The sequence below is a fragment of the Daucus carota genome, chromosome 6, assembly GCF_001625215.2.
Source record: "Daucus carota subsp. sativus chromosome 6, DH1 v3.0, whole genome shotgun sequence".
Classification (NCBI taxonomy): Eukaryota; Viridiplantae; Streptophyta; class Magnoliopsida; order Apiales; family Apiaceae; genus Daucus; species Daucus carota.
Window position 1 is genome coordinate 29638246 of NC_030386.2, and position 25649 is coordinate 29663894.

Sequence of the window (25649 nt, forward strand, 5' to 3'; positions counted from 1 at the left end):
TATAGTATTGGTGATTTTTGGTTTGATCAGTATGGTGTCTGTTCATTTAGATTGTTCATTTAGATTGCAAACTAGAAATTGGTGATTATTACTTGTAAACTTGTTAATACCAGGTTGCAATGGTGATTTCCACTAATGTAAGTAGCAATTTGTGATGGTGCTTCATGTTCTTGTGACTGTTAAATTGTACTAATGTGACTCAGAATTTGTAGGTTGAATCAGAAGTTTAATGTGCTTTGTATCAATGTCATGATTTGCGCGTACATACTATTGATAAGTAGTGAATGATGATGGAAAGTGTGTATCAAATTGCCTGGCTGTTGAGACTTTGAGACTTGGCATAAGTGGAAAATGTGTATCAAATTGTCCGGTCCTTGGCCTTAGTGTATGGTGTTTATTATGAGAAACAGCTATTGGGTATTGCTTATGTGATTGTGGACTAATACATGTCCCATTATATTTTGATGAAGAGATATGCCAAATGAAACAAGTGGCAGGTTAACACATATCATGGATTATAGGTGTAGATACACCACCATACCCCTGCCAGCCAGAGATATGTACGCACTTTATTATATCTTTATACAACTTGCATGCAGAAGATAATATTTTGGGCAAGTTAACATGTGTGGGTGAAGGTCTTAACTTAAACACGATAAGGGTTGGCTAAAATAGTTTATGTGCACATTAGATTATTAAATGTTGTAGATGTATATGATTTGTGTTGTCCTTGATGCTTCTACAAGTTTTCTGATTATTTGTTCATCATACTGGTGTATCTTTGTCTATCTATATAATAATATAGAACACTATACAGGTCAGAGGTGTATGTTTGATGAAGTTGGAGTATCTCTGGTTGTATCTTCCTTAATATTGTTGTTCACCTGATCTTCAGAGTGCTCCAATTCATTACTCACAGTGCATTGATTTTTTCGAAATATACCAGGCTCTCCATATTTAAATTGGCCGTTCCTTTACATTGCTCCATTCTTGAGCAGTATTTTTAACTACATCTCCGATCAATCTCTAACTTTTCGTCATTCTTAAAGCTAATTTCTTGGCTGCTTCATAATCTGTTTGATATTTTTTTGAGGTGATGAACATCAAGTTCCATCCTCAATCCATGTGGAAAAAAAATGTTCAATCCCACTTTTCTCAAATAACTTATTTTCTGCAATTCGAATGGTTGCATCCTTTCTAACTCTGGCCAGTTCTCCATCTCTCTTTTTAAATGTGATCTTATTCAGCCCGATGTCATCAAGAGTACATATTGCAATTTGTAGTCCGTAGTTAGTTGTTTGAGCCTCACAACACAATCCAAGCATATTATCTCCCTCTTAAGCAAATATAAACATAAAATACACAACTTAAATGGTAAAAAAGTTTTCGATTATGTAGTTGTTTGCTACTATTGTATGATGATATAATCATCATTTCTTCAGAAATTTATTATTTTTTGACTTATTATAAGGCGAATCTGAGAATTTTTGTATTACAAATATGTTTGAATTGGTCTAAAAAATTATACATATTAATTATTTTGACTTATTAATATTATTTAAATAATTTTTTTGGGAGCTTTAATATATTAAAAGTGTATTCCATTTGATCTCAAAAATTATATGATTTTATTAAAAAAATTGAATACCTTTATATTTAAATACATTTTGTTTGATAATGTGTTTGAGCTCTAGATCATATTACAAAAAGTTTTGAGTTAATTTTGATATGTATATATTTTATAAAAATTAAAACTATTATTATCAATTACTCATCAAAATATCCGATGTTTGGTTCACCCTAATTCAACTCTCTTCAGTGATGCGATGACACAATCACATCTCCCCCGAGTTTGATAATTGTTGCGATTATCATGTATCGTTTTAGGACCTCCTCGGGTTCTGCAAAACTGAATTTGCCTCGTATCAAGAAAAAAGCTTTGAATTCATGGACTGCTGTTCAGGACACTTATTTTTCTACCAAGGTTTCTACACTCTCTTCAGTCTTGTCTTAATGTGTTTATATTTATGTACTTGTGATGTTTATTGTTTGTTTTGTGATTTCAGGACACATTTGAGAGGCACAAAGTGGTGTTCACTGTCTCTACTTCTGTTGCTTCTGTTGCTACAGCTTGGCTCGGTATTTTCGATTACTTGTTTATTTCGACTAAGCGATTTCGCTAGGATTTTATTATTAGATTTTAGGTATTGATATTGATTTTGTACTAGTGAGATTTGGTATGACTAGGAATGTGATGGTTTTACAGGTTATACTCTACGGCATATGCATGAAAAGAAAGTCGAAGAAAGGCTCAACTCAATTGAGAATGCTGTGAGTATATGTTACTTGTTTGTATCTGTGGACATTGTGATTCTTTACTGTGTTTACAGATACGATCTTGAGCTCTGGTTAAAAATATTGATGTTTGGTACTTTTCATACAAGTATTGGTTGGGTGTCAGGATTATGCTGCTCACTTGTGAACTTTGTGTATAATATGCTTCAGTGACTAGACAATTTTTATGTTTGTTGTCCAACTTGCTCAAAGTAGCACCCTTGTTATGTACAGGGAATTATGTCTATTGTCTAGGGTCTTGACCTTGACTTAACATGTTTCTCTTAGTACTCTCACTTAAGATCCTCTTATTCTCACTTGCTTAATATGTTTCGACGGTGTCGTCGTTCAATATTAGTATGTGCCTTACACAACTACTCCCTCCGTCCCCCTCAATTGTTTACATTGGAGGGGGACACGGAGACCAAGACAATGTATGAAAAATGAGTAAAGTTAGATGAAAAGTGGATAAAGTGGTGGGACCCATCAATATTTAATAATAGATTTGAGATAATGGAGGAAAGTAGTGGGTGTAATAGTAGTTTTTATTGTTAAATATGAAATAGTGGGGGAAGATAGTGGGTGTAATGATGGAAAAAACTTACTATTTATAGTAACGTAAAGAAATGAGAGGGACATCCCAAAATAGTAACTGTAAAGAAATGAGAGGGACAGAGGGAGTACCTTGGAGAATTCCTCTCGGATGCATTTCTTTTTATGCAAAAAGTTCTGCTTTCTATTCATATAGAGCGACATAACCATGTTGATATTTGTTATGAAATTTTGAATAGGTAACTAAAAAAGAAATGTTAGAACTAGATTATAGACATAGAAATATTTTGATGGTTATTTTTACGTCGACCACTTTACTTTTCTCATATTCACAAGTCCGTAGAGATTGTTATCCCACGAAGTTTAGTTTCTGATCAATATAAGTTTAAAATTAGATGGTTATTTTGATGGTTTGTTTGTGAAAGAAATTAGAGCCACTATCATCATTTTGTTTATAGAGTTTAAAATTGTGTTTAAAAACATGAAATTCATATTAACAATGGATTTTAGATGACATGAATTGAGTTGTAATATCAAATTCTCAATTTATGGTATTATCTGAATGTCTTAAGATTGAAATCACATTCAAGTCGCGATATTTTTAATTATCCAAACATGTCATTTGGACCAAATCCCTAATTTTAAGTTCCCAAACCATTAAGTTATTTCACCAATTTTATCTACAATAAACAAACAATTAAGAAACTTAGCAACCGGAATAGGGAGGTCGGCTTTGAGTTCTATTGGACAGTTTTTCATCTTTACAGCAATATCAGCGGGATAATTGTTGGGTACCCTTTTGAAAGTACAAATTCCATCGAAGTCAGTAGTTGTGAAATGCACCGTAGCCTACTGTCTTAATAAATTTTAATTCCTGTTAAAAGGTGAGGAGTGGCCAGCAGACATAGTGAAGCAATAGCTGAATTTTTCAGCTATGTTATCTAGGCTATTGAGGACTAACAAGTGAAGAGGATTATATGTACAATTATCACAGTATTGTCCTATATTATGGCCTTGATTGCGGAGAGATTGTATTTCTGAAATTCGTCAATCAGTGTCCAATGATACACTGGGAACAATAAGTGAACTGAATAAGCCAAGGAGTCAGTCAACCAAATTACAACGGGAGTCAAATTTATTCAAAGAGAGTTTTCCAGTGTGAAAAAATTAACAATTTAATTTGAAAATGCTGAGAACTATACATGCAGTAATATTAAATAGTGAATGTCAAACCCTACAAGTTTTCACTTGATTTGTTCCCTAACCTCTAGTCTGATGGTCCTATTCTATGTTCATATACAGATGTGGTATATATTTAATATTTAATAATACCTAATTGCATTAATACCTCCTTTAACTGGATTGACTGGTCACACCCTTGAACCTTTGTCACATGAGCTCGTAGAAGACTAGAAGGTCTAAGAAAATATTGTAGGACATTGGTGGGAAGAGGTGAAATCATTGGGATAATCACCCTTTGCAGAGAATTAGCAAAACACAAATTGATTTTCAAAGTTATTTATAACACTTAAGATTAATGTATATAGTTTTAATCCTCAACTTCATCAAATAATGAAGGGTTCAATTAGGAATACAAAACTACTAGTTGATATATTTTTATTGACTGTAGTTAGTTAAGCCACATACAGAGTTTTGTTAATTATAGCTTGAGTACCTTGTGTCTAAGTAAACATAAAGGAGGCTGCTGTTTTTATTTATGAGTTATTCGTTCATAGCATTTTTTCCCTCTTATCCCTGTATTAGGAATATGAGCTAAATTCCTCAATTTTATTATGAGACCTTACCATCACATATCTACTTGTGTAGTAATGCTTCTGAATCTTTCCTTTTGAGATTAATGTTGTGTTTGGTTAAGTTGAAACAAACTGGGAGGGAATGGAATGAAATTGAGAATATTTTATGGGCGAAGTGGTGAACATGAATGATTTTCGTTTTCTTTCTCTATTCCATTCCCCTAGATTTTAACTAAACCTCAAACTAACTGTCTTGAGAATAGATTCTCTATTCCTGCCGGCTAATTTTTTTCCCCCAGCCCTTATCATTGCAACATCGTTCCCATTTTTTCTCTCACTCGTCCTTGCATCCTTTTCTCTTCCCTTAATTTTGTTCTAATGTCTCGTTCCATTCCTAACCTAGTCTATTCCTTCCAACCAAATGGAGCATAGAAGTTAAGGATATATTGTCTACATTGCTTCTATATTGTAGGTTTTTATACGGGTTGCCTTGCTTGTGATTTATTTATTTGCCCAAAACCTCCCACATACACATTGTATTTGGGTTTCTATTGGACCTGAGATGTATACTTTGTTTTTTTGTAGATGAAAAGCAATTTCGATATGGAACATAGCGAGTTTAAGAAACTTGTTGGAACAAGCGGTTCTACTACTGCAGCTTATATTGCCACAGCTGGGACCAGTTTAATCCTGGGGTTTGTTGGTCTTCCCTTGTGACTGTCCATACCAATTAGTTGAAAAGGATTAAACTCCAGTTTCTTCTATATGACTTTTATTATCATTTGTATAGATTATAATTTTTGCAATGGGTGTTAAGTATACCACAGAAATACTGCCCGCCTATTAGAAGCTTTCTGACGATGATTTTTTTTTTGTCATCACTTTATGTTTATCTGCTTAATTATGTAATTTGAGTCTGCTAGAGTAAATTGGTGAGATTTGACAATACTCGTTGTGCCAGTAACTTGGCAACTAGCATTCTTCCCAATTCTGATTATTTGGACACCAGTCTTTTGTAAAGGCAATTTGCAATTATTTGGGATTTGCATGCAGGTATGGGCTTGGTTGGCGAGGCGGAAGATGGTTTGCAAATAGGAAGTTTAGAAGGGAGCAGATGAAATTGCTAGGACAGAGCAAACCTAGAAGATGGCCCCTCAAGTTCCTAAGAAGACCATTGTTGAGATCCAAAGCAGATAGTTCAGTTAAAACATCAGAACCACAGCCAAATGATGCGTCCAATACACACGCTGCCACCAAACCTCATCCAATATGTTAATCTATAATTCAGTATAGATATATGCAGTAGCTCTCTGAATTATATCAACTTACATACATGCAGAGAGTCGGCAGTAACATTTGTAAAAGGATTAGTATTCTTTGTAATCGTGTGCTTGACAAGAATAATAATCTACGCCCTTGTCAAATGATAATTTCAGTGTTTTTTTGGGTAATTTTGGAGTACTTGCTTTTTAGATTCTTATGAGGGTTATGTTCATTCTTGCCATTGGGTGAAGTTAGTTACTGGCGAGAAGAAAACAAAGAGATTATGTAAACATTATTGTTTCTATTAATATATGGTATATATTATATCCTTCCTTTCCATCCAGTCAGGTTGCTTCATTATTTAGGCTTTCATGCTACTAGATTGCATAACATATTTACATAAAGTAATCTTTACTGTACATATTTGCTTTTATTATATAGATTCTCCTTACCGTAGTTCCCGTGACTCCTGAGTCCATTCCTGTCCTGTCTCATTTTGTTTGATTTTGGTAATATTCTACTGCTTGATTAACCACACCAAACTTGCCCAATGAAGGGTCTGGGAGACAGATTGTAGTTTTTTACTTTTTACATAGTTTCCGCTTCTTGGACTTGAATTTACTCTTCCGTCGACATGTCTTGAGATTTAGACCTTAGACGAGACTTAAACTGTCGACCTCTAATTATCAAAGCAAAGAGGAGTATCCAGTCTTTCGTGATCTGAAAATTTAGACAAGCACAAGAACCTTAGGTTGATCTGTAGAACAATAGTCCGCTGTCAGGAACACGTTGGATTTATACCCGGGGCATGAAGACGTTGAACCTACTCACGGGATCGGGACTCTGATTATCTATGTGCTGAATACTTTGCCAATGAGACAAAAGCTAACTACTGGAAAACTTGTATATGATCAATTAAGGGAATGTTTAATTAAAAAAATCTAGTACGAAGCAGCATATGATAAAAGTCCATTCATTCACAAAAATCAGCTCTTGTTTTATGTAGGAAGCTTTGGAATTATTTTATATTCCTCTACTCCTTTCTGTTTGTATTGTATATTTGTATGCTATAAAGTATAAAGAATGCAAGATAGTTGGGTGTTTATGTAGCAGGAGAAAACCACTAATATGGCCAGTGGTTTAGTCTTTCAAATTATTCTGGGTATGTTCTGTTTCTGCGGGTCTGCTGATGGAACCAGGACAAAGTTGTTCGGAGCCAAGAAAGGCTTATCTGCAGCATCTGATGATGGCATTTGCAAGTCGGTGGTTGTTCCTCGAGGATATGTTTGTCAAGAACACACTGTAATGACCCTAGCCTCTCAGGAAGTTTAATTTTCATTGCACAGTTTAGTATAAAATAACACTTGGATTTCAGGTGATTACGCAAGACGGTTATATTCTCAGTATGCAGAATATCCCACATGGGCGGTCAGGTGGGATCACAGGGAGCAGGCCGCCAGTCCTACTGCAGCATGGCCTCTTGATGGTAAGAAGGGGTTTTGCTCTGAGATTTAGTCTTAAAAATTGAATTTTGTTTGATGGAAATACATAATGAATGTTGTGGCAGGATGCAGTGACATGGTTGCTGAGTCCCCCAGATCAGTCTTTGGCATTGCTCTTAGCTGATAATGGATTCGATGTGTGGCTAACTAGCACCCGCGGAACTAGATATAGCCGGGGACACACTTCTCTCAGTACCAACGACGCTGTTAGCTTTCTTCTTGCAGTCTGTCACATATGACATATCGAATATCTTTTGGTTGCTTATATTCTTATTACCTGCAATTATTCTTGTCATGTTTGCAGGCATATTGGGATTGGTCATGGGATGAATTGGTAGCTTATGATCTTCCTGCCACATTTCAGTATGTCAATTCCCAAACAAGACAGAAATTGCACTACGTTGGCCATTCCCTGGTATTCTAGTGCTGTATTTGATAGGTTGCTTTCCTCATAGACTGGCTCAGTTATAATGGCTATGTAACTATCTGAATCTTTTCAGGGAACTTTGACTGCTTTAGCATCATTCTCAAAAGGTCAACTTGTTAGCATGCTTCGATCAGCTGCACTTCTAAGCCCAATCGCCTACATCGGTCAAATGACCTCCCCAGTCGCAACAAATGCTGCAGATAACTTTCTTGCTGAGGTATGGGTCCTTTTACTATTTCATCACGGTTTCATTTTCTGTTGGAGCATTTAAAAGCTGTAATGCACATCCGCAATTATGTTTTGACAGGTTATGAAGTGGCTGGGGATTCACGAATTTAATCCAAGGGGGTAAGAGTTATTCACCTTTGCAAACTTTCTCATCTCGTCAGTGTTTTACTATGACTCCAGAAACACCTCTATTCTTGTGCATGTCGATTTTTATAGTCTGTATGTCTCTCAAAATGGCAGTCTGCTCCAATGCAGTATATTTTTTGATCTTTTCCCCAAGCAATGCATATAGAAAACAGTGGACACCACTCACCAGTACAGAGCTCTCCATATGATATTTGTGATAAAATGTTTCTTTCTGATTGTCAGAAATGCTGTACTCGATCTGCTTAAGGATATATGTGCGAAGCCAGGTGTTGACTGCACAAACTTGCTCACATCTTTCACAGGTAGTGTGTGTATCCAAATAAGTTTTCTTATATTGGGCATCAGCTGCTGACCTTGAATATTTTGCCTCAGTTCTTGAACTTTTACTATGACCACAGGTCAGAATTGTTGCCTAAATACTTCTGCAGTTAGTTTTTTTCTGGAACACGAGCCTCAATCATCATCAACGAAGAACATGATTCATGTAGCTCAGAGTAAGTAATTAAAATCTTTTTTGGTAATTAAAAGAGTTTGTCACAGTAAATGTAAGGCCAGTTTTGATATGAAGGCTTTAATGGACAGTGATTAGAGATGGGACTATCCAAATGTATGATTATGGCAATGCCGACAATAACAATCAACACTATGGGCAGCGCACTCCTCCTGCCTATGACATGTCAAGAATTCCAAAAGACCTTCCTCTGTTCTTTGCTTACGGAGGGGCAGATGCACTATCTGATGTCAAGGATGTGAAGCTCTTGTATGACAGCCTAAAAGATTATGATGGAGATAAGCTGGTTTTCCAATACCGAGAGGATTATGCTCATGCAGATTATGTCATGGCTGTCAATGCTAAAGAAGCTGTGTATAATCCTGTCATCGCTTTCTTTAGGCTTCAATGATTACCTTAATTTTGATACGCATCAATAAATTTTCTATCAGGTCCGAAAATACTATATCTTATTTTTCTTTTAGAGTTCTGCAATTTTATTTTCTGTAGATAAGTACAACTGGAACTTATTGGCCATTAAACTCTGTTTATTATCCATAACTGCAGAATTAAACAGCGTTAAGTTATATCTGGTTCATTTATTGAACGAATCCAAGAGTTCCAACTAGTCTGAGGGATCCAAATGTTTCTTTCTCAGACTCTACAGAAGAAAAGGAATATATTTGTGCTTGTACATATTAATTTGAAAACTGAGCTATTCAAAAATTTGTCGATGATGGTAGAATTTCATTAGACTCTCGTCTCAAATTTCACTATTGACATTCTGTAACTAGTCATATCCTGGAAAAACAGAATTTGCACTCTGCGATGGTCTATACATCACGTTGGGAATGATTATATTAGGATGATTGGTGATTTCAGACTAACTATTTCACATATAACATTTGGATAGACGAAACTGACTACTTTTCTGTTGTACTTTCATTGCCTCCCTATATGTCCAAGAAAGTAGTCTGATTGTTCAGTGTGAACATATATAACAGAAGAATCTAGTATTGTGAAAATCGTGGCAGCAACGAAAGCCTAAGCCTTCACTTCTCGCAGATACTGATTGATCCATATTGCTTTGGATCTTACTACTTGTAACTATCTGTTTCAGTCTGCATACGAGTTGCTCTTGCACTTTAAGTTGCAGCAAGATCAGGTGATCGTTGTACTAGTTATCAGGAGAACAATTTTAGTAGATGGCTTACTTATGGAAACTTATTACTCTTCTGGTGATTTTCTTCAGTGCCAAAGAAGTTGCAGCAAGAACAAAACTCTACTCTGACAATGAACAAAATGGTATATGCAAATTAATGGTCGATACACAGGGCTATTTGTGTGAGGAGCACAAAGTAAGGACTTAAATCCTCACAATTTTTTTGAAAATAATATATTCAAAGTTCTGTTATGTCATACACTAAAAGGTCGCTGTGTTGTGATATAGGTGACAACAGAAGATGGTTATGTTCTTAGTATGCAGAGGATCCCGAAAGGAAGGTCTGGGGAAACAGCAGACAGGCCACCAGTTCTTCTACAACATGGGTTGCTCATGGTTGATATCTTGCTATCTGTGTTTTATTTTTTTTACCAGAACTACTTTTATTAGTTTGCAATCCCTTTCAAAAGATACTATTGATACACTAAGCAGCTTATTAAAGGAATTATATGGTGACAGGATGGAATATCATGGCTTTTGAATTCTCCAAATGAGTCTTTAGCTTTTATCTTGGCTGATAATGGATATGATGTTTGGATAGGAAACACAAGGGGAACCAATTACAGCCGTGGACATACATCACTTACTCCTGATGATTCGGTTCTCTTTACATGAGTTCTATATAGTATTCCTCACTATATCTAGTTGAATCTTCATCTGATTTGGTTATTATATGCTTAACAGACCTACTGGGATTGGTCGTGGGACGAATTAGCAGCATATGACCTTCCAGCCACATTCCAGTATGTTCATGAACAATCAGGGCAAAAGTTGCACTATGTTGGGCATTCCTTGGTAATACCCAAGATTTTCTTTTATTAAGTTTGTTCCTAATTTTTCCTGAATCCAAGCTGTGCTAACACTTGAGATAATAAACGTCCCTTCTTATGCTTGATGATACTTCTAATCAGGGAACCTTGACTGCTTTTGCTTCTTTTTCCCAAGACAAAATGTTGAATATGTTACGTTCAGCTGCTTTGCTGAGTCCAATTGCTTATTTGGGCCAAATGTCTTCATTTCTTGCAAGAAGTGCTGCTGATATATTTCTAGCAGAAGTAAGGATCACAAATCTTTTCTGATCTCCAATCCTCCATCAAATGTTGATTTTTTCATGATCAATCTCTTACTCATGTGTATTTTATACAGGAATTGGAGTGGCTGGGTCTGAATGAGTTTAACCCCAGAGGGTGAGAACATAGAACCAACGTACAGTTGAAAGTGAATATATTGTAATGCCTCGAGGCACATTCTTGTTGAGAGGAGATTGTTATACTAGGAATGAACTTGAAACTAATACAGTACTATTTTGGATATCAAAGCCTGTTTTTTTTAAGGCAGATAAATGATTTACTTGTGTTTTATGGCGACAAGAAAAACTGTCTGTTTTTAAATTATGCACTCTTAACAGGGAAGCTGTAGTCGGACTTCTAGAAGTAATATGCCAGAATCCAAATAATAACTGCAGCGACTTGATGACTTCTTTTACAGGTAACAAATATGCCACTTCTCTTGCTCATAGCACCTTGAAATGAGTAACACAGATTCATCTATGTCAACTTTTGCTGCAATTGCTACTGTAGGCAAGAATTGCTGTGTGAACTCCTCCGCCACAGATATCTTTCTGCAACACGAGCCTCAGCCAACAGCAACAAAGAACATGATTCATCTAGCTCAGAGTAAGCCAATTGCTAATATTTCTCATTTTTACATCATTGTCTTTTTTTTTTTGACAAAGCATTGCGGTTTGTTGTACAGTGATCAGAGGAGGGAAGATAGCAATGTATGATTACGGAAGCACAGAAGAGAACAACAAGCACTATAATCAGCCAACTCCTCCTGAATACAAAATGGCAAGCATTCCAGCTAATGTCCCTCTTTTCCTCAGTAATGGAGGCCAAGACTTGCTCTCTGATGTCAAGGATGTGCAGACTCTGCTGGACAGTCTAGATGATCATGATCGCGACAAACTAGTAGTCCAGTTCACAGCAGACTATGCACATGCTGACTATGTTTTTGCTGTGAATGCAAAGCAAGTTGTTTATGATCCTCTCATGGCCTTTTTCAAACTTCATTAACACATTCACTGCATAGAAATGTGAATTGACTTGGAATATCATACATTTTCACCACTCCATTTATATAGAATATAAAAAATCTGGAAATATAAAATCTCTTGTACTTAAAATTTAAGTAAAACTTTTTTGCCTTATTTTTCGATGTCATTTTTTTAATTTCATTTCGTCAAAGAAAATATGTAAAATGAAATAATTTTTTAGAGAAGTTAAATATAATTAAGTCGAAATGAAAATTATTGATTTCATCAATCAACATTACCATAAAAAGCGCCTCCTAGACTCGGACGATGAAAGCACAGAAAATACCTTCCGGAGACTAATCGAAAATTACTCGGACTTAAAATTAAAATATTTTGATTTAATTAATAAATTGATTTTAGTTTAAAAGCGATTATATGTATACAAAAAGACCAACAAAACTGAATTATTTTTTCCTAAATTTAAGTCGATTTATTTTTATGTATATAGAAAAATCTTTATTACAATATTGACTTGAGCAATTACGTGGAAACCTCTTATTGGCCGATACACGTAGCTGGTCTCAGCAAATAGCAACGCGAGGGTTTTTGGTCTCTACTTCTCACCTCGTCGGAACTCGGATCAGTTGACTCAGTTAATCAATCCTCTTCGAGATAAATTAAAAAAGATGCACAAATCTTCAGCTATATTCACAACAATTTCATCAATCTTGTTATTTTTATTTCTGTGTAGCACTAGCGTCGAGGCATTGTATGGATCATCATCACCTGTGCTTCAGCTCACTCCCACTAATTTTAAGTCCAAGGTATTATACTCACAACTCCTGTTTTTCATTTATTTATCTCTTATTTTACTTAATTGATCATATTTAGTGAATGCTTGATGTTTTTTTTGAGATCTGATTTGTTTGATTTTGTTAATCAGTCTAGTTTCTTAAGTTCATTAGATTTAGTGACTCGTTAGTTGAATCGCTAGTCTAGGATTTGCAAGAGGTGTATATCATGTAGGCTGGTGAATGTTAGCGATGAGAATTCGAAGAGAACGATTCACATTAGGTTTCTTCGGAAATCAGTATTCACTAATGTAGAACGTATAGTAGATTAGTGTTCGGTTGTAATCAGAATGTTTTGTGTTAGTTATATACTATGATATTTTTCCTTTAATCATTGTTTATGCTTCTCCTATCATGGCATTTTGCTACTGTAAAAACATCGATACATGAGAAGTAAAAAAACGCAAGCATTTACATATTAGGCATATAGTGTTTTTTGCTTCTGCATAACTGTGTACATACGTGTGTATATGTATATTCGAAATGTCTGCATTAGTTTTGATTGTGCACTTTTTTTATGTTATGGTGTCTACTATGAGCTTTTCCTTCAAACATATTAATGCTTCGGTTTTATACAAGCATTTTGCTACTATATCAGCAACTATAGGTGAAAAGAGAAAACGTAGGTATTTAAATTGTTTCAGTTACATAATATCCTTTTACAAATGTTTGCAGGTTCTAAATTCAAATGGTGTCGTATTAGTTGAATTTTTTGCACCTTGGTGTGGTCATTGTAAAGCTCTTACCCCCATTTGGGAGAAGGCTGCTGCTGTCTTAAAAGGTGTTGCAACTGTTGCGGCTCTTGATGCCGATGCTCACCAGTCACTTGCTCAGGTTGGATACAGCTGGATATATAGTCTTATAAATGAATCTCTGCATATGTTACCATTCGTGGATTCATTCATTATCTAAATCATCACAATCAATGGTAAAACTTGCAAGGAAACTGTAAGCATGACATATACTTTGGCATAAGCTGTCAATTCCCTTGCCTTATTTAAAAGTCTTATGTTTTCTCTGATCTTCTCATATTGTAAAATAACATGTATAGTTGTAGTTAATAATCTGTAGGTAGATGACACACAAGGAATCAATTTATTATTGAACATGATCTTTAATGTAGCATCACTTGGCAGTTGTGACAAATTATTTGTACAAGCTATATGGTCCTGTTAACTTCCTCTAATATAAGCTGTTCTTACCTGTTCTAGTTGTTTGAGACTACATTTCCTGTTATTGCTGGCCTGATCTTCTCTCTTTATCCACTTTAGGAATATGGGATTCAAGGATTTCCAACAATCAAGGTGTTTTTACCTGGAAAACCTCCAGTAGATTACCAAGGCGCTAGGGATGCCAAATCAATTTCAAATTTTGCATACCAACAGGTCGGCAATTGTAATCTGAGTTGTTGATTTTGTCTCGTGCTTTAGTTCTTTCAACTTTTGTTGCATAAGGTTGACACAAGTTACATGCACTGGGGAGGAGTGTCCACTTGGGCTTGTACTCTTTAAGAGTCCTGCATAGGTTACTAAACTTTCTAACTTTTATGCTAAAGATGAGGTGTCTAGAAGGACCAGAACCTTTATGAAAGGTGCAATTGTTTACAGTGAGTGAGACTTAGTACTGTGGGGGCAAACGAAAGTGTCCATTTAACATCTTGTTGGATGCGACAATAATATCATTGATATGGTAAAATTGGATTAGTTTTATTAGATGAAAGACCCTCTCTTTATAGAACAGGGAGACGGTAAATTAGACACCACAAACAATACACCCATATAAAACATATGACTTTTTTTAACAACAATGTTCCTGGTGGGTGCAGGTAGTCATATACTTATATCTCCTAAATTCTGTAATACTTAATTGTCTGTTTTCCAATGTATTTACTCCTGCTTGATGATCCTCGGAGATCTAAATGTTCTGAAGTAACTCCGAGATCTTGTTAGAAGTTAATGCGTATAATATCTTTCTTGTGCATATTAATCATTTCAAGATTAATGGAGATTCAAACTGCTGATCCCTGTACCTATGACATGCTAAATAGGAGGCTACGAGCCATCTATTTACACGTTATAACAATTGAAATTGATATTTCCGACCTTGCATAAAAAGTTGACTAGCTAAAAGATTGTTTGATGGGCCAATCCTGATGTGTTCTGCTTTATACAGATCAAGTCACTTTTAAAGGATCGGTTGGATGGAAAAGCAACAGGAAAATCAAGTGAAAAATCGAGTGGGAACTCGGAACCCAGTGCATCAGTAGAATTAAATTCTCTCAATTTTGATGAATTGGTCCTTAAAAGTAAAGATCTTTGGGTTGTGGAGTTCTTTGCGCCTTGGTAAGTAATGAATGTTGCATTCCGTATGTAGTTGTGAAAAGAAAGTTGTCCCTTTAGTCTTTACACTAAAATATATAGTTTCATAACTTAGTTGAACTAATCTAACTGAAGTGGTCCTAAACATCAAATAATGGGGTAGTTCGCAAGGATACAAGCTAGTGTATGTAGTACAGTCACTATAGAATTAGAATGCATTTTATGGAGGCTTATGTTTAGGGCTGAGCAAACGGTCGGTTCGGTCGAAAACCGAACCGAACCGAAATAACCGAAAACCGAAGTTTTATATTTTTGAAAACCGAACCGAACCGAACTTCTGTTTCAAACCGAACCGAACCGAACCGAAAATACTTCGGTTTTTCTGGTTCGGTTAAAAAATAACCGAACTTTATCACTTAAGCATCTTCTTCCACTCTCACTGCTACTCTTCACACTACTTGCTCAAAACCAAGAAGCTCTTTATCTCCACCGACTCAGACTTAGTCTTTCAGAGCTGGACATTGCTTTATATATCTGGAACACACAAAACAACACCAACCCATGTAACTCGTTTGGCATAAAATGAAATCCTTTAACTCCTTTTGTCAACCCTTTAACCCTTGTCAAGGCAGCAGAGTAGCAAATCGGCAAGTCAGGAGATGGGAGAATGGAGGCTCAAGGCGTGGTGATTAGGTTTAGCGTTTAGGCATTTAGTTGTTTAAAGTTCAGAGACAATCAGTACGCAGTAGACTAATAAGGTTAGCTATGTTTATGTATTTTTAATATATTATTATATATAAATATTATTAATATTATATATAAATATAATTCAAAAATAATAATATATATAAAACTTCGGTTATTTCGGTTAAACCGAAATTATGTTTTTCAAAACCGGACCGAACCGAAATTTTAGTTCGGTTATAACCGAAAACCGAACTAACCGAAATTTTAAAAATTTTCAAACCGAACCGAACTGAATTTGTACGGTTCGGTTCGGTTCGGTTTTGCTCAGCCCTACTTATGTTATACTTCTGGATTTTAAAAAACAAAAGAAAAGCCAGGCATTAAAAAGTTAATATTATCAAGAACACCAGAACATTGATATATTATTTAAATACATATCAAGCAATACAAAAATATTTAGACAGTAAAAAGATTCAATCAGATTGGTAATCTGCCTACACTTCATCTTCAGCTAAGTATAGTATGAGATTCTTGCAGTCAATATTTTACAGAAACAAAAGATAGCTTGTATTGGGAGTATTAGGTCAAGTCTTTAAATGAGAGTTGGCCCTTGTTGTGAACATGGTGATTCTATAAAATAACATTAAGCGAAACTGAGCAGTGGAGTGACATTTAGCACCTAAATTTTGGTTGTCACAACCGTAAGTCAAATGAAGTCAATGAATGTCTGCCTGAGCTATTAGTCGACTATCATGGACTAGTTGTTGATTAGTCGACATTAATAATAATAATGCATATATAAAATATTTATATATATCGGGTTTTATATCAAATTTCCCGCCGAACTCATCAAAATATATCAAGTAGCTACCCGATCTCTACGACGACTCATTTAAACCACTAAAATACTATTATATATTATTCCGTTAATTTTTTTTAAAAAAATTTGACGGCAATGCTGATGTTGTAATGGAATTGTTGATGTCGTAACAGAATTCCGTTAACTTGAAAATGCAATCAAAGAAAACACTGATATTCCAACTCAAGTTGATCAATTGAAGCTTTTCAGACTGTATCGAATGTAACTTTAACTGAGATGGAAAAATATAAAGATAAAGCTACTTGTTCAAGTAAAACTAGTCAGTTTATGGAATGATATATGATAGTATATTAGTGGTTTAAATGGGTTGCCGTGGAGATCAGGTTGCTACTTGATTTATTTTGTTGAGTTCGTTGGGCAATTTGATATAAAACCCTATATATATATATATATATATATATATATATATATATATATCACATCTTTTGTTTCTCAAAACATCAAAACATAAGTTCAACATTCTCATATTATATTTACTTAAAAACAGATATGTTTACAAATATCTATTTTTATTCCTTCTCATACACATGCATGCATACATATAACATATATACATACATACATTCAAACATATATATATATGTGTGTGTGCAGACTAATATATTTACATTATACACTCACTATACATACAATATATATGTGTATATATCAGTTTTAGTCAAACCTACTTACTTTACTCTAATACAAACCTCCTTAAAATCAAAAACTACATACAAAAATAAAAAAAAATTCTAAATCACATTGAAATATAGCACATATGGTATGCAAATTGATCGTTGGGAGATAAAAAAAATACCGTGAAGCCAGATTTTAAGAAAAGCTCACTGATTGACGGGAAAAATTAAATTAGAAACGGAGGGGACTGTGTGGAAAGGTGTATTTTTATTGTGTGTGGTGACTTATACGGGTCATTAGCTTAGAATCATTTATGGGCTTAGATTAGTTTGTAGTTTGTATTTTAATTTTGGTTTATATTTGAGCAATTGCCTATCTATATTATACTATTAAAGCCGAAATATTAAAAGTTTGGTTGGTCGGTACGTGGGCTTTTATACAGACTTCTATAATTAGCGGACTTCAAACAAAATTAGTGGGTTTCAAACAAAATAAAAACAATTAAAAATATAAAACAAATCTACAATCAAAACATAAAACAAATATAAAACCTATTTGACTATACCAAAACTAAAGTCAAACCTTAAAAAATACTATCCTATTAAAGCCTAAACATTAAAAATTTGATCGGTCGGTACACGAGCTTTCATACCGACTTTTATAATTAGCGGGTTTCAAACAAAATTAGTGGGTTTCAAACAAAATATAAACAAATCAAAACATTAAACAAATATAAGATCAAAACAAAAAACAAATATAAGACCTATTTGACTATACCAAAAACTAAATTCAAACCTTAAAAAATATATGCGCATCTATACTATACTATTAAAATCGAAATATTGAAAGTTTGGTCAGTCGGTACCTGGCCAAAATACGTGCCTATCTATATATACCAATTATTTTTTTTAACTAAATTATGTTATCTTTTTTTATATTTTCTAACTAAAAAAACTCCATTATTTAAAATAACGTTGAAAAACATAGTAATTACCTTTTTAACTAAAACACATTATCTTTTTTATATATTCTAACAAAAAAACCGAATCTTCTGCAATTAACACGGGCTACGTATATCGTAAATTTTATTCTCACAATAATATTAGTTTACTATACTATTAAAACCGAAACATTAAAAATTTGGTCGGTCGGTACTTGAATCAAATTATAGGTCTACTTATATAATCAATTACCTTTTTAACTAAATCTATTATCTTTTTTTATATGTTCTCACTAAAAAAATTCAATTCTTTAAAAATAATATTGGATAACATAGCAACTACTCTTTTTAACTAAAACACATTATCTTTTTTGGAATCCTAACAAAAAAATCGACCAAAAATAACACTTGCAACATTCATATAAAAAAGATATTATATATCTATATTTTATAATATTAAAGCCGAAACATTGAAAGTTTGATGGGTCGGTACTTGAGCCAAAATACGGGCCTATCTATATACCAATTATTCTTTTAATTATAATATGTTATCTCTTTTTATATTTTCTAACTAAAAAAACTCCATTAATTTAAAATAACATCGAGAAACATAGTAATTAACTTTTTAACTAAAATATATTATCTTTTTTATATTTTCTAACTAAAAAACGGATCTTCTACAATTAACAGAAGCTACATATATAAAAAATATAATATTATTATATATAATTTAATAAATAACCTGTGATATTTTTCAATCAAAATACATTAACATTATTTTTAAATACACTAATAGACTCACTTTAAAAGTAATATTATAAATGTATAATATACTATCATACTGTTAAATCCGAAACATGAAAAGTTCGGATAGTCGGTACGTCAGTCGAGTTCGGTGAGCCGGTTGGTATTCGACCCACGAACCTCTTTAATTTATAACATGTTTATAATATATTTTTTTATTATCAATGAAACCAAAACATTTAAGTTAGTATGATGGGTCGGTATTTGGTTTTACGCGTCTTTTTAACTTAATATGTTACATACTATATTATTAATTATCAATAACGAAATATTAAAAGATTGATTGTTTGATTTATATTTGATTTTATAGATCTTCTTAAATTATAACATGAATAGAAAACGTATTTTAACATTCTCAGTAAAATATATATGTTCGACCTATTTTTTAATTAGCCATTTGACGAAATTGACTATTAAGAATTTATCATCTGTTAAATAAAAAATTTATTTAATCATATCATTCTATCATAATTTTTTCTCACAATAATATAGTTTAAGTTAAAATATATACGATAAAATAGCAAATATTATAACCGCCCGTGCATTGCACGGGTTATAAGCTAGTATAAATATATAGGAGTTTGTGTGTATATATATATACTAGCTTATTAACGTGAGCAATGCATGGGTAATTTATAATATTTCTTATTTTATCATATGCATTTTAATATTTAACTAGCTTTATTGTGAAGATAAAATAATGTTTGCATAATCTGTGTTTTTTTAGTTAGAATAGACTTTTAAATAATTAATAAAAATTTTGAGGTGATATATTTTTATTAGATGTATTAAATAATTTTTTATTTAACATGTTGAGTAAGTTCTTAATAGTTAAGCCCGTCATTAAAAATTTGGCCGAATAGATATGTTTTTGTGAGAATGTATAAACATGTTTTAATAATAATAAAAATACCGATCAAAACATATTATATTTTAAGGAGGCCTGTAGGCCCAAATACCGCTCGTCTTCTATAGTATAGTATGGATATGAGTTATAATTCAACAAGGTGTGTGTTATTGTTGTTGCTGCTGATTGGGGTTTCAGAAAATAAGCTCTTTTCTTAGTTTTATTAATTTGGGTTTGATTTTGACTGGGTTTTGCCCTGGTTGAGTGACTAGTTTATAAGTCGACTGGACTAGTCAACAAGTCAACTGCTTAGTCATCCAAGTAGAGGCGAGTTGCCCAAAATCAGCAAGTCGAGCTATTCAATCGAACTTCTTTCATTATGCAACTAATCTAGCTTTGTGACAATAATACACCTAATTACTAAAATGGACGCATTAGCTGAAGGTTAAGCAGACATCTATATGTTATATATCATGCAGCATCTATTACATTAAGGCTATCAATTTCTCAAGGCTCAACAATTTATAACATAATACTTTACTGTATGCAAGTACAAATTTTCCTAGTTATAGGGTTTTAGCTCGTTACTTATTCATGTACTTTATTTGTTATTCCACGAAAATTTAGTTTAATTAAATTTATGATTTTTTATCTGTATACGATAACCTGTTTATTGATCTCTCAATTCTCACTTACCCTTGCTTGGTTTCTACCAAATATTTTTAAACCTGATTGACAAGATATTATGGGGTTCTAATTCTGATTCTGCTTGATTGGCGGGTTAGTAGGTTACTTGCTTTAACTCTTCCAGAACACTGTATTCATGTCCACCAATGTTAAAACCCAATTTATTTCTCTATTCTAGTAACTGGTAATAATAAGCTAGCCTCTATTCTTTTTTCTTTAATATAATTACTGTGGTCTCTTTCTGTTAAAACATAGCATGAGTCAACTTGAACTATCCTAATCAGTCTCATACATGGACAAATTATTTCTTACTGGGTATGCAAAATTATGTTATGTGTTTGTTCTCCATTATAAATTATCTGTCTTTCAAGGTGTGGGCACTGTAAGAAGCTTGCACCAGAGTGGAAGAAGGCATCAATTAACTTGAAGGGCAAGGTGAAGCTGGGCCATGTTGATTGTGAAGCTGATAAGGTATTATCTGATTTCTGTGCTTCGTTTTAGCCTGTTCAATCATTTGATACTTTTAACTGTTTCTTGGGGGTCTTTTGCCTAATAACTATATGTTTGGTTTATTTTTAATAATTAATTATTTGCTTAAATAATTTGTTGAATGTAATTTTTTCAATTTGGTTCAGCTTTTTAGCCATTGATTACTGACTTGAGCATATTATATAAATATTGGCCTTCTGTCACATTATCTTTGGCTCTTTTTTGCCCACATTTCATGAAACACCATTGATTTTTCTGATGGTTTGGAATTCCCAGACTCTTATGAGCAGGTTCAACGTAGCAGGTTTTCCTACTATCTTGGTATTTGGTGCAGACAAAGACAGACCCTCTAAATATGAAGGAGCCAGATCTGCCTCTGCAATCGAATCATTTGCTCTTGAGCAACTAGAAGTTAATCTTGCACCTCCTGAAGTGACTGAGTTAACTAGCCAAGTAAGCTTTTCTAAAATAATGTATTGCAATTCACACTTGGCGATATATACTATAATACTACCATTTTCTTTCTTTGGGAAGTATCAATACTTGAAGTATCAAGTATCCAAATCTTATACTGTTGCTTTCTAACTATTTTGTATAGGACATAATGGAAGATAAGTGTGGCTCAGCTGCCATCTGTTTTGTTTCTTTTCTCCCTGACATCTTGGACTCGAAGGCTGATGGAAGGAATAAATACCTAGAGCTGTTGTTATCAGTTGCTGAGAAGTTCAAAAGGAGTCCTTATAGGCAAGAAAGCACTGTCCTATATCTTGTCTAAATTACATCTGGAATCAGAGTTGTATATGTTATTCTTTGACATGCCAAATTCCCAATATATATAGTAATAGCATGTAAATGTTAGAAAAGATAAGCACTGGCATCATCCACCTCTTTTAGTTGATTAAAATATGATAGACAGATTAATAGTTAGTGTGGCTTGATTATAACAAGAACTGTATATGTTGCAGCTATGTCTGGGCAGCAGCAGGAATGCAACCAGAGCTTGAGAAGCAGGTAGGGGTTGGTGGTTATGGGTATCCGGCTATGGTGGCTCTGAATGTGAAGAAAGGAGCTTATGCCCCACTTCGAAGTGCTTTTGAACGTGATCAGATTATGTAAGCATATTGCTGTTAATTTTAATTCATTTCTTGGTTAAACTAAGTGGAATGTTAAGTTATTTGGTTGAATCATGTTTTCAGAGAATTTATTAGAGAAGCTGGACTTGGGGGAAAGGGTAATCTGGCTCTAGGGAGTGCACCAAAGATTGTAAAGACTGAACCATGGGATGGAAAGGATGGACAAATTCTCGAGGAAGACGAGTTCTCTCTTGATGAACTAATGGGAGATGAAAGCAAGCAGGATTTGTGAACTTTTGGACCACATTAACAGCACCGACAAATGAATTGCAACTGTCACATAGAGATTTTGATGTTAACTAGCGTGTATTTGTAACTTATAGTCTGCTTCATAGATTTTAAATAAGTACTGATAATTACTCCATATTCATCAAATTTATGTAGTTGTATCATGACTTAACGAGTGTTTTCGCTGTTGGACAACTACTCGGCCACTCTCACACTTGGTTTTTTTACAAACCTTGAACCTCTTAAACGGGAATATTGTCAGAGCATGACTCAAGTGTATCATTACTTTTTCTTAAAGTTAAAATTTTTACTCGAAACCAAGGAGCTAATCTATACTATTATATACTTATATATAATAAGCGTAAGAGAGATAATTTGGTCGCATGGTCACATGTTTCAAAAGTTTATCATCCGTTGGATCGTATATTGAACAAATAAGCACCGTTAGATTATAACAAAATTAACTTCTACTTCTATATATAAGGAAACTGATATCTACTTGCATGTTTATAATTCCTTTTCTGAACTTAAAACAAATTCTGTCTTTCACATGTTTATGATTTTTTTAATCCAAAATAAATATTTCCTACCGGCTTTAATTGTAGAATCATATAAATCGCACCGTCACAAAATTATTTTTATCTAATATATTTCAAAATTAATAAGCCGGATATTTTAATCCAAAATAAATATTTCCTACCAGTTTTAATTGTAGAATTATATAAATCGCACTGTCACAAAATTATTTTATCTAATATATTTTAAAATTAATAAGCCTGATATTTTAATCCAAGATAAATATTTCCTACCAGTTTTAATTGTAGAATTATATAAATCGCACTGTCACAAAATTATTTATATCTTATATATTTTAAAATTAGTAAGCCAAATTTAAATTATATTATAATAATTCTAATATAAAATACATTTATAAATATAATCTAATGGAAGTTGACGTTACATATTCTACTCAATATATATTAAAATTTGATAGAAAAAATTTAATACTTTGGCATGATACATAAGAGAAAAGGAATGGCTTGATTACAATAGTTTATTTGAAGCTTTTAATGGCTGTGACGGTGTATTTTATATTGCATCGCCACTGTCGGATGATCCAACACCTGTGAACATTTTTTTTTTTTTACCGAAACAAGTCTGAAAAATAGAACCTATATATTTTTACAATAGTTCTGACTTACAAACAAATCATAATTTCATATTTTATTTAATTGAAAATTTTAATTTATTGTTTATAAATTAAATTCTTTCACATCATTTACAATATATTTAAAAAGTTTATAAATAATTAAGAAGCTCCCGTGCCTTGCACGGGCTATAAGCTAGTACTATTAAAGCCGAAACATTAAAAGTTTGGTCGGTCGGTACGCGGGCTTTCAAACAGACTTTTATAATTAGCGGACTTCAAACAAAATTAGTGGGCTTCAAACAAAATATAAACAAATCGAAACATAACGGGCTTTTATACGGACTTTTATAATTAGCGGGTTTCAAACAAAATTAGTGGGCTTCAAACAAAATATAAACAAATTGAAACATAACGGGCTTTTATACGGACTTTTATAATTAGCGGGTTTCAAACAAAATTAGTGGAATTCAAACAAAATATAAACAAATCGAAACATAAAACAAATATATGATCAAATGATAAAACAAATATAAAACCTATTTGACTATACCAAAACTAAAGTCAAACCTCAAAAAATATTATACTATTAAAGCCGAAACATTAAAAATTTGATCGGACGGTACACGGGCTTTTATACGGACTTTTACAATTAGCGGGCTTCAAACAAAATTAGTGGTTTCAAACAAAATATAAACAAATCAAAATATAAAACATATATAAGATCAAAACATAAAACAAATATAGGACCTATTTGACTATACCAAAACTAAAGTCAAACCTTAAAAAATATATACGCATCTATATTATACTATTAAAGCCGAAACATTGAAAGTTTGGTCAGTCGGTGCTTAGGCCGAAATACGGGGCTATCTATATACCAATTATTCTTTTTAACTAAAATATGTTATTTTTTTATATTTTCTAACTAAAAAAACTCCATTATTTAAAATAACATCGAAATATATAGTAATTATCTTTTTAACCACATACATTATCTTTTTTATATATTCTGACTAAAAAAATGGATCTTCTACAATTAACACGGGCTACATATATCATAATTTTATTCTCACAATAATATTAGTTTACTATATTATTAAAGCCGAAACATTAAAAGTTTGATCGGTCAGTACTTGGCCAAATTATGGGCCTACTTATATAATCAATTATCTTTTTAACTAAATCTATTATCTTTTTTTTATATGTTCTAACTAAAAGAACTCAATTTTCTAAAAATAATATTGGACAACATAGCAACTACTGTTTTTAACTAAAACACATTATCTTTTTCAGAATCCAAACTCAAAAATCGATTTTCCAAAAATAACACATGCAACATTCATATAAAAAAGATATTATATATCTATATTATTATACTATTAAAGCCGAAATATTAAAAGTTCGGTCAGTCGGTACTTGTGCCAAAATACGGGCCTATCTATATACCAATTATTCTTTTCAATTAAAATATGTTATCTTTTTTTATATTTTCTAACTGAAAAAACTCCATCATTTAAAATAATATCGAGAAACATAGTAATATTATAAATCTATAACATACTATTATTCTGTTAAATTCGAAATATGAAAAGTTCAATTAGTCGGTAGGTCAGTCGAGTTCGGTGAGCCGGTTGGTATTCGAGCCACGAACCTCCTTAATTTATAACATGTTATAATATATTTTTTATTATCTATTAAACCAAAATATTTAGGTTAGTATGATGGGTCGGTATCTGGTTTTAAGCGTCTTTTTTAACTTAATATGTTCCATACTATATTATTAATTATCAATAACGAAATATTAAAAGATTGATTGGTTAATTTATATCTGATTTTTAGATCTCCATAAATTATAACATGAAAAAAAAACGTATTTTAACATTCTAAGTAAAATATATATGTTCGACCTAATTTTTAATTAGCCATTTGACGAAATTAACTATTAAAAATTTATCATCTGTTAAATAAAAAAATTATTTAATCATATTATTTTATCATAATTTTATTCTCACAATAATATTAGTTTAAGTTAATATAAATACGATAAAATAGCAAATATTATAACC

At 32.8% G+C, this 25649-nt stretch overlaps 4 protein-coding genes across 7 annotated transcripts; all 4 read left to right on the top strand.

Annotated features, from left to right (window-relative positions):
• The first annotated feature begins 1754 nt into the window (after positions 1-1754).
• On the top strand, positions 1755-6231 carry LOC108225022 (uncharacterized). Its single transcript, XM_017399814.2, has 5 exons — positions 1755-1984; positions 2067-2139; positions 2267-2331; positions 5226-5335; positions 5694-6231. The coding sequence occupies exons 1-5, from the start codon at positions 1874-1876 to the stop codon at positions 5914-5916; spliced, it is 582 nt and encodes a 193-aa protein (XP_017255303.1). The 5' UTR covers positions 1755-1873; the 3' UTR covers positions 5917-6231.
• Positions 6232-6510: 279 nt separating this feature from the next.
• Positions 6511-9181, top strand: LOC108225532 (triacylglycerol lipase 2). Its single transcript, XM_017400421.2, has 9 exons — positions 6511-7205; positions 7279-7389; positions 7471-7611; positions 7710-7820; positions 7906-8049; positions 8140-8180; positions 8430-8509; positions 8606-8701; positions 8790-9181. The coding sequence occupies exons 1-9, from the start codon at positions 7032-7034 to the stop codon at positions 9107-9109; spliced, it is 1218 nt and encodes a 405-aa protein (XP_017255910.1). The 5' UTR covers positions 6511-7031; the 3' UTR covers positions 9110-9181.
• On the top strand, positions 9014-12099 carry LOC108225531 (triacylglycerol lipase 2-like). Of its 4 annotated transcripts, none has more exons than XM_064079715.1 (10): positions 9014-9149; positions 9950-10055; positions 10148-10255; positions 10379-10519; positions 10604-10714; positions 10831-10974; positions 11066-11106; positions 11328-11407; positions 11500-11595; positions 11675-12099. In XM_064079715.1, exons 1-10 carry the CDS (start codon positions 9106-9108, stop codon positions 11992-11994), a joined length of 1191 nt encoding a protein of 396 aa, XP_063935785.1. In that variant the 5' UTR covers positions 9014-9105; the 3' UTR covers positions 11995-12099. The 4 variants fall into 4 exon arrangements, with proteins under 4 accessions (XP_063935785.1, XP_063935786.1, XP_063935784.1 ...); XM_064079716.1 differs by lacking the exon at positions 9014-9149 and adding an exon at positions 9763-9862; XM_064079714.1 differs by lacking the exon at positions 9014-9149 and having other exon boundaries at positions 9871-10055.
• A 446-nt stretch (positions 12100-12545) lies between these two features.
• LOC108192936 (protein disulfide isomerase-like 2-3) lies at positions 12546-22605 on the top strand. The gene is made up of 9 exons (XM_017359473.2): positions 12546-12778; positions 13481-13639; positions 14077-14190; positions 14978-15147; positions 20955-21054; positions 21349-21525; positions 21671-21816; positions 22038-22184; positions 22269-22605. The coding sequence occupies exons 1-9, from the start codon at positions 12641-12643 to the stop codon at positions 22435-22437; spliced, it is 1320 nt and encodes a 439-aa protein (XP_017214962.1). The 5' UTR covers positions 12546-12640; the 3' UTR covers positions 22438-22605.
• The last annotated feature ends 3044 nt before the right edge of the window (positions 22606-25649 follow it).

Excerpts from the sequence above, each read along its gene's own strand:
- LOC108225532 (XM_017400421.2), top strand. The coding sequence starts at position 7,032 with ATGGCCAGTGGTTTAGTCTTTCAAATTATTCTGGGTATGTTCTGTTTC. Across the intron at positions 7,821-7,905 it reads ACTACGTTGGCCATTCCCTG|GGAACTTTGACTGCTTTAGC; the intron begins GTATTCTAGTGC and ends GAATCTTTTCAG. Across the intron at positions 8,181-8,429 it reads CACGAATTTAATCCAAGGGG|AAATGCTGTACTCGATCTGC; the intron begins GTAAGAGTTATT and ends TCTGATTGTCAG.
- LOC108225531 (XM_064079714.1), top strand. The coding sequence starts at position 9,903 with ATGGCTTACTTATGGAAACTTATTACTCTTCTGGTGATTTTCTTCAGT. Across the intron at positions 10,715-10,830 it reads ACTATGTTGGGCATTCCTTG|GGAACCTTGACTGCTTTTGC; the intron begins GTAATACCCAAG and ends ACTTCTAATCAG. Across the intron at positions 11,408-11,499 it reads CTTGATGACTTCTTTTACAG|GCAAGAATTGCTGTGTGAAC; the intron begins GTAACAAATATG and ends TTGCTACTGTAG.
- LOC108192936 (XM_017359473.2), top strand. The coding sequence starts at position 12,641 with ATGCACAAATCTTCAGCTATATTCACAACAATTTCATCAATCTTGTTA. Across the intron at positions 21,055-21,348 it reads TTGATTGTGAAGCTGATAAG|ACTCTTATGAGCAGGTTCAA; the intron begins GTATTATCTGAT and ends TGGAATTCCCAG. Across the intron at positions 21,526-21,670 it reads TGACTGAGTTAACTAGCCAA|GACATAATGGAAGATAAGTG; the intron begins GTAAGCTTTTCT and ends TATTTTGTATAG.
- LOC108225022 (XM_017399814.2), top strand. The coding sequence starts at position 1,874 with ATGTATCGTTTTAGGACCTCCTCGGGTTCTGCAAAACTGAATTTGCCT. Across the intron at positions 2,332-5,225 it reads TCAACTCAATTGAGAATGCT|ATGAAAAGCAATTTCGATAT; the intron begins GTGAGTATATGT and ends GTTTTTTTGTAG. Across the intron at positions 5,336-5,693 it reads GGGACCAGTTTAATCCTGGG|GTATGGGCTTGGTTGGCGAG; the intron begins GTTTGTTGGTCT and ends ATTTGCATGCAG.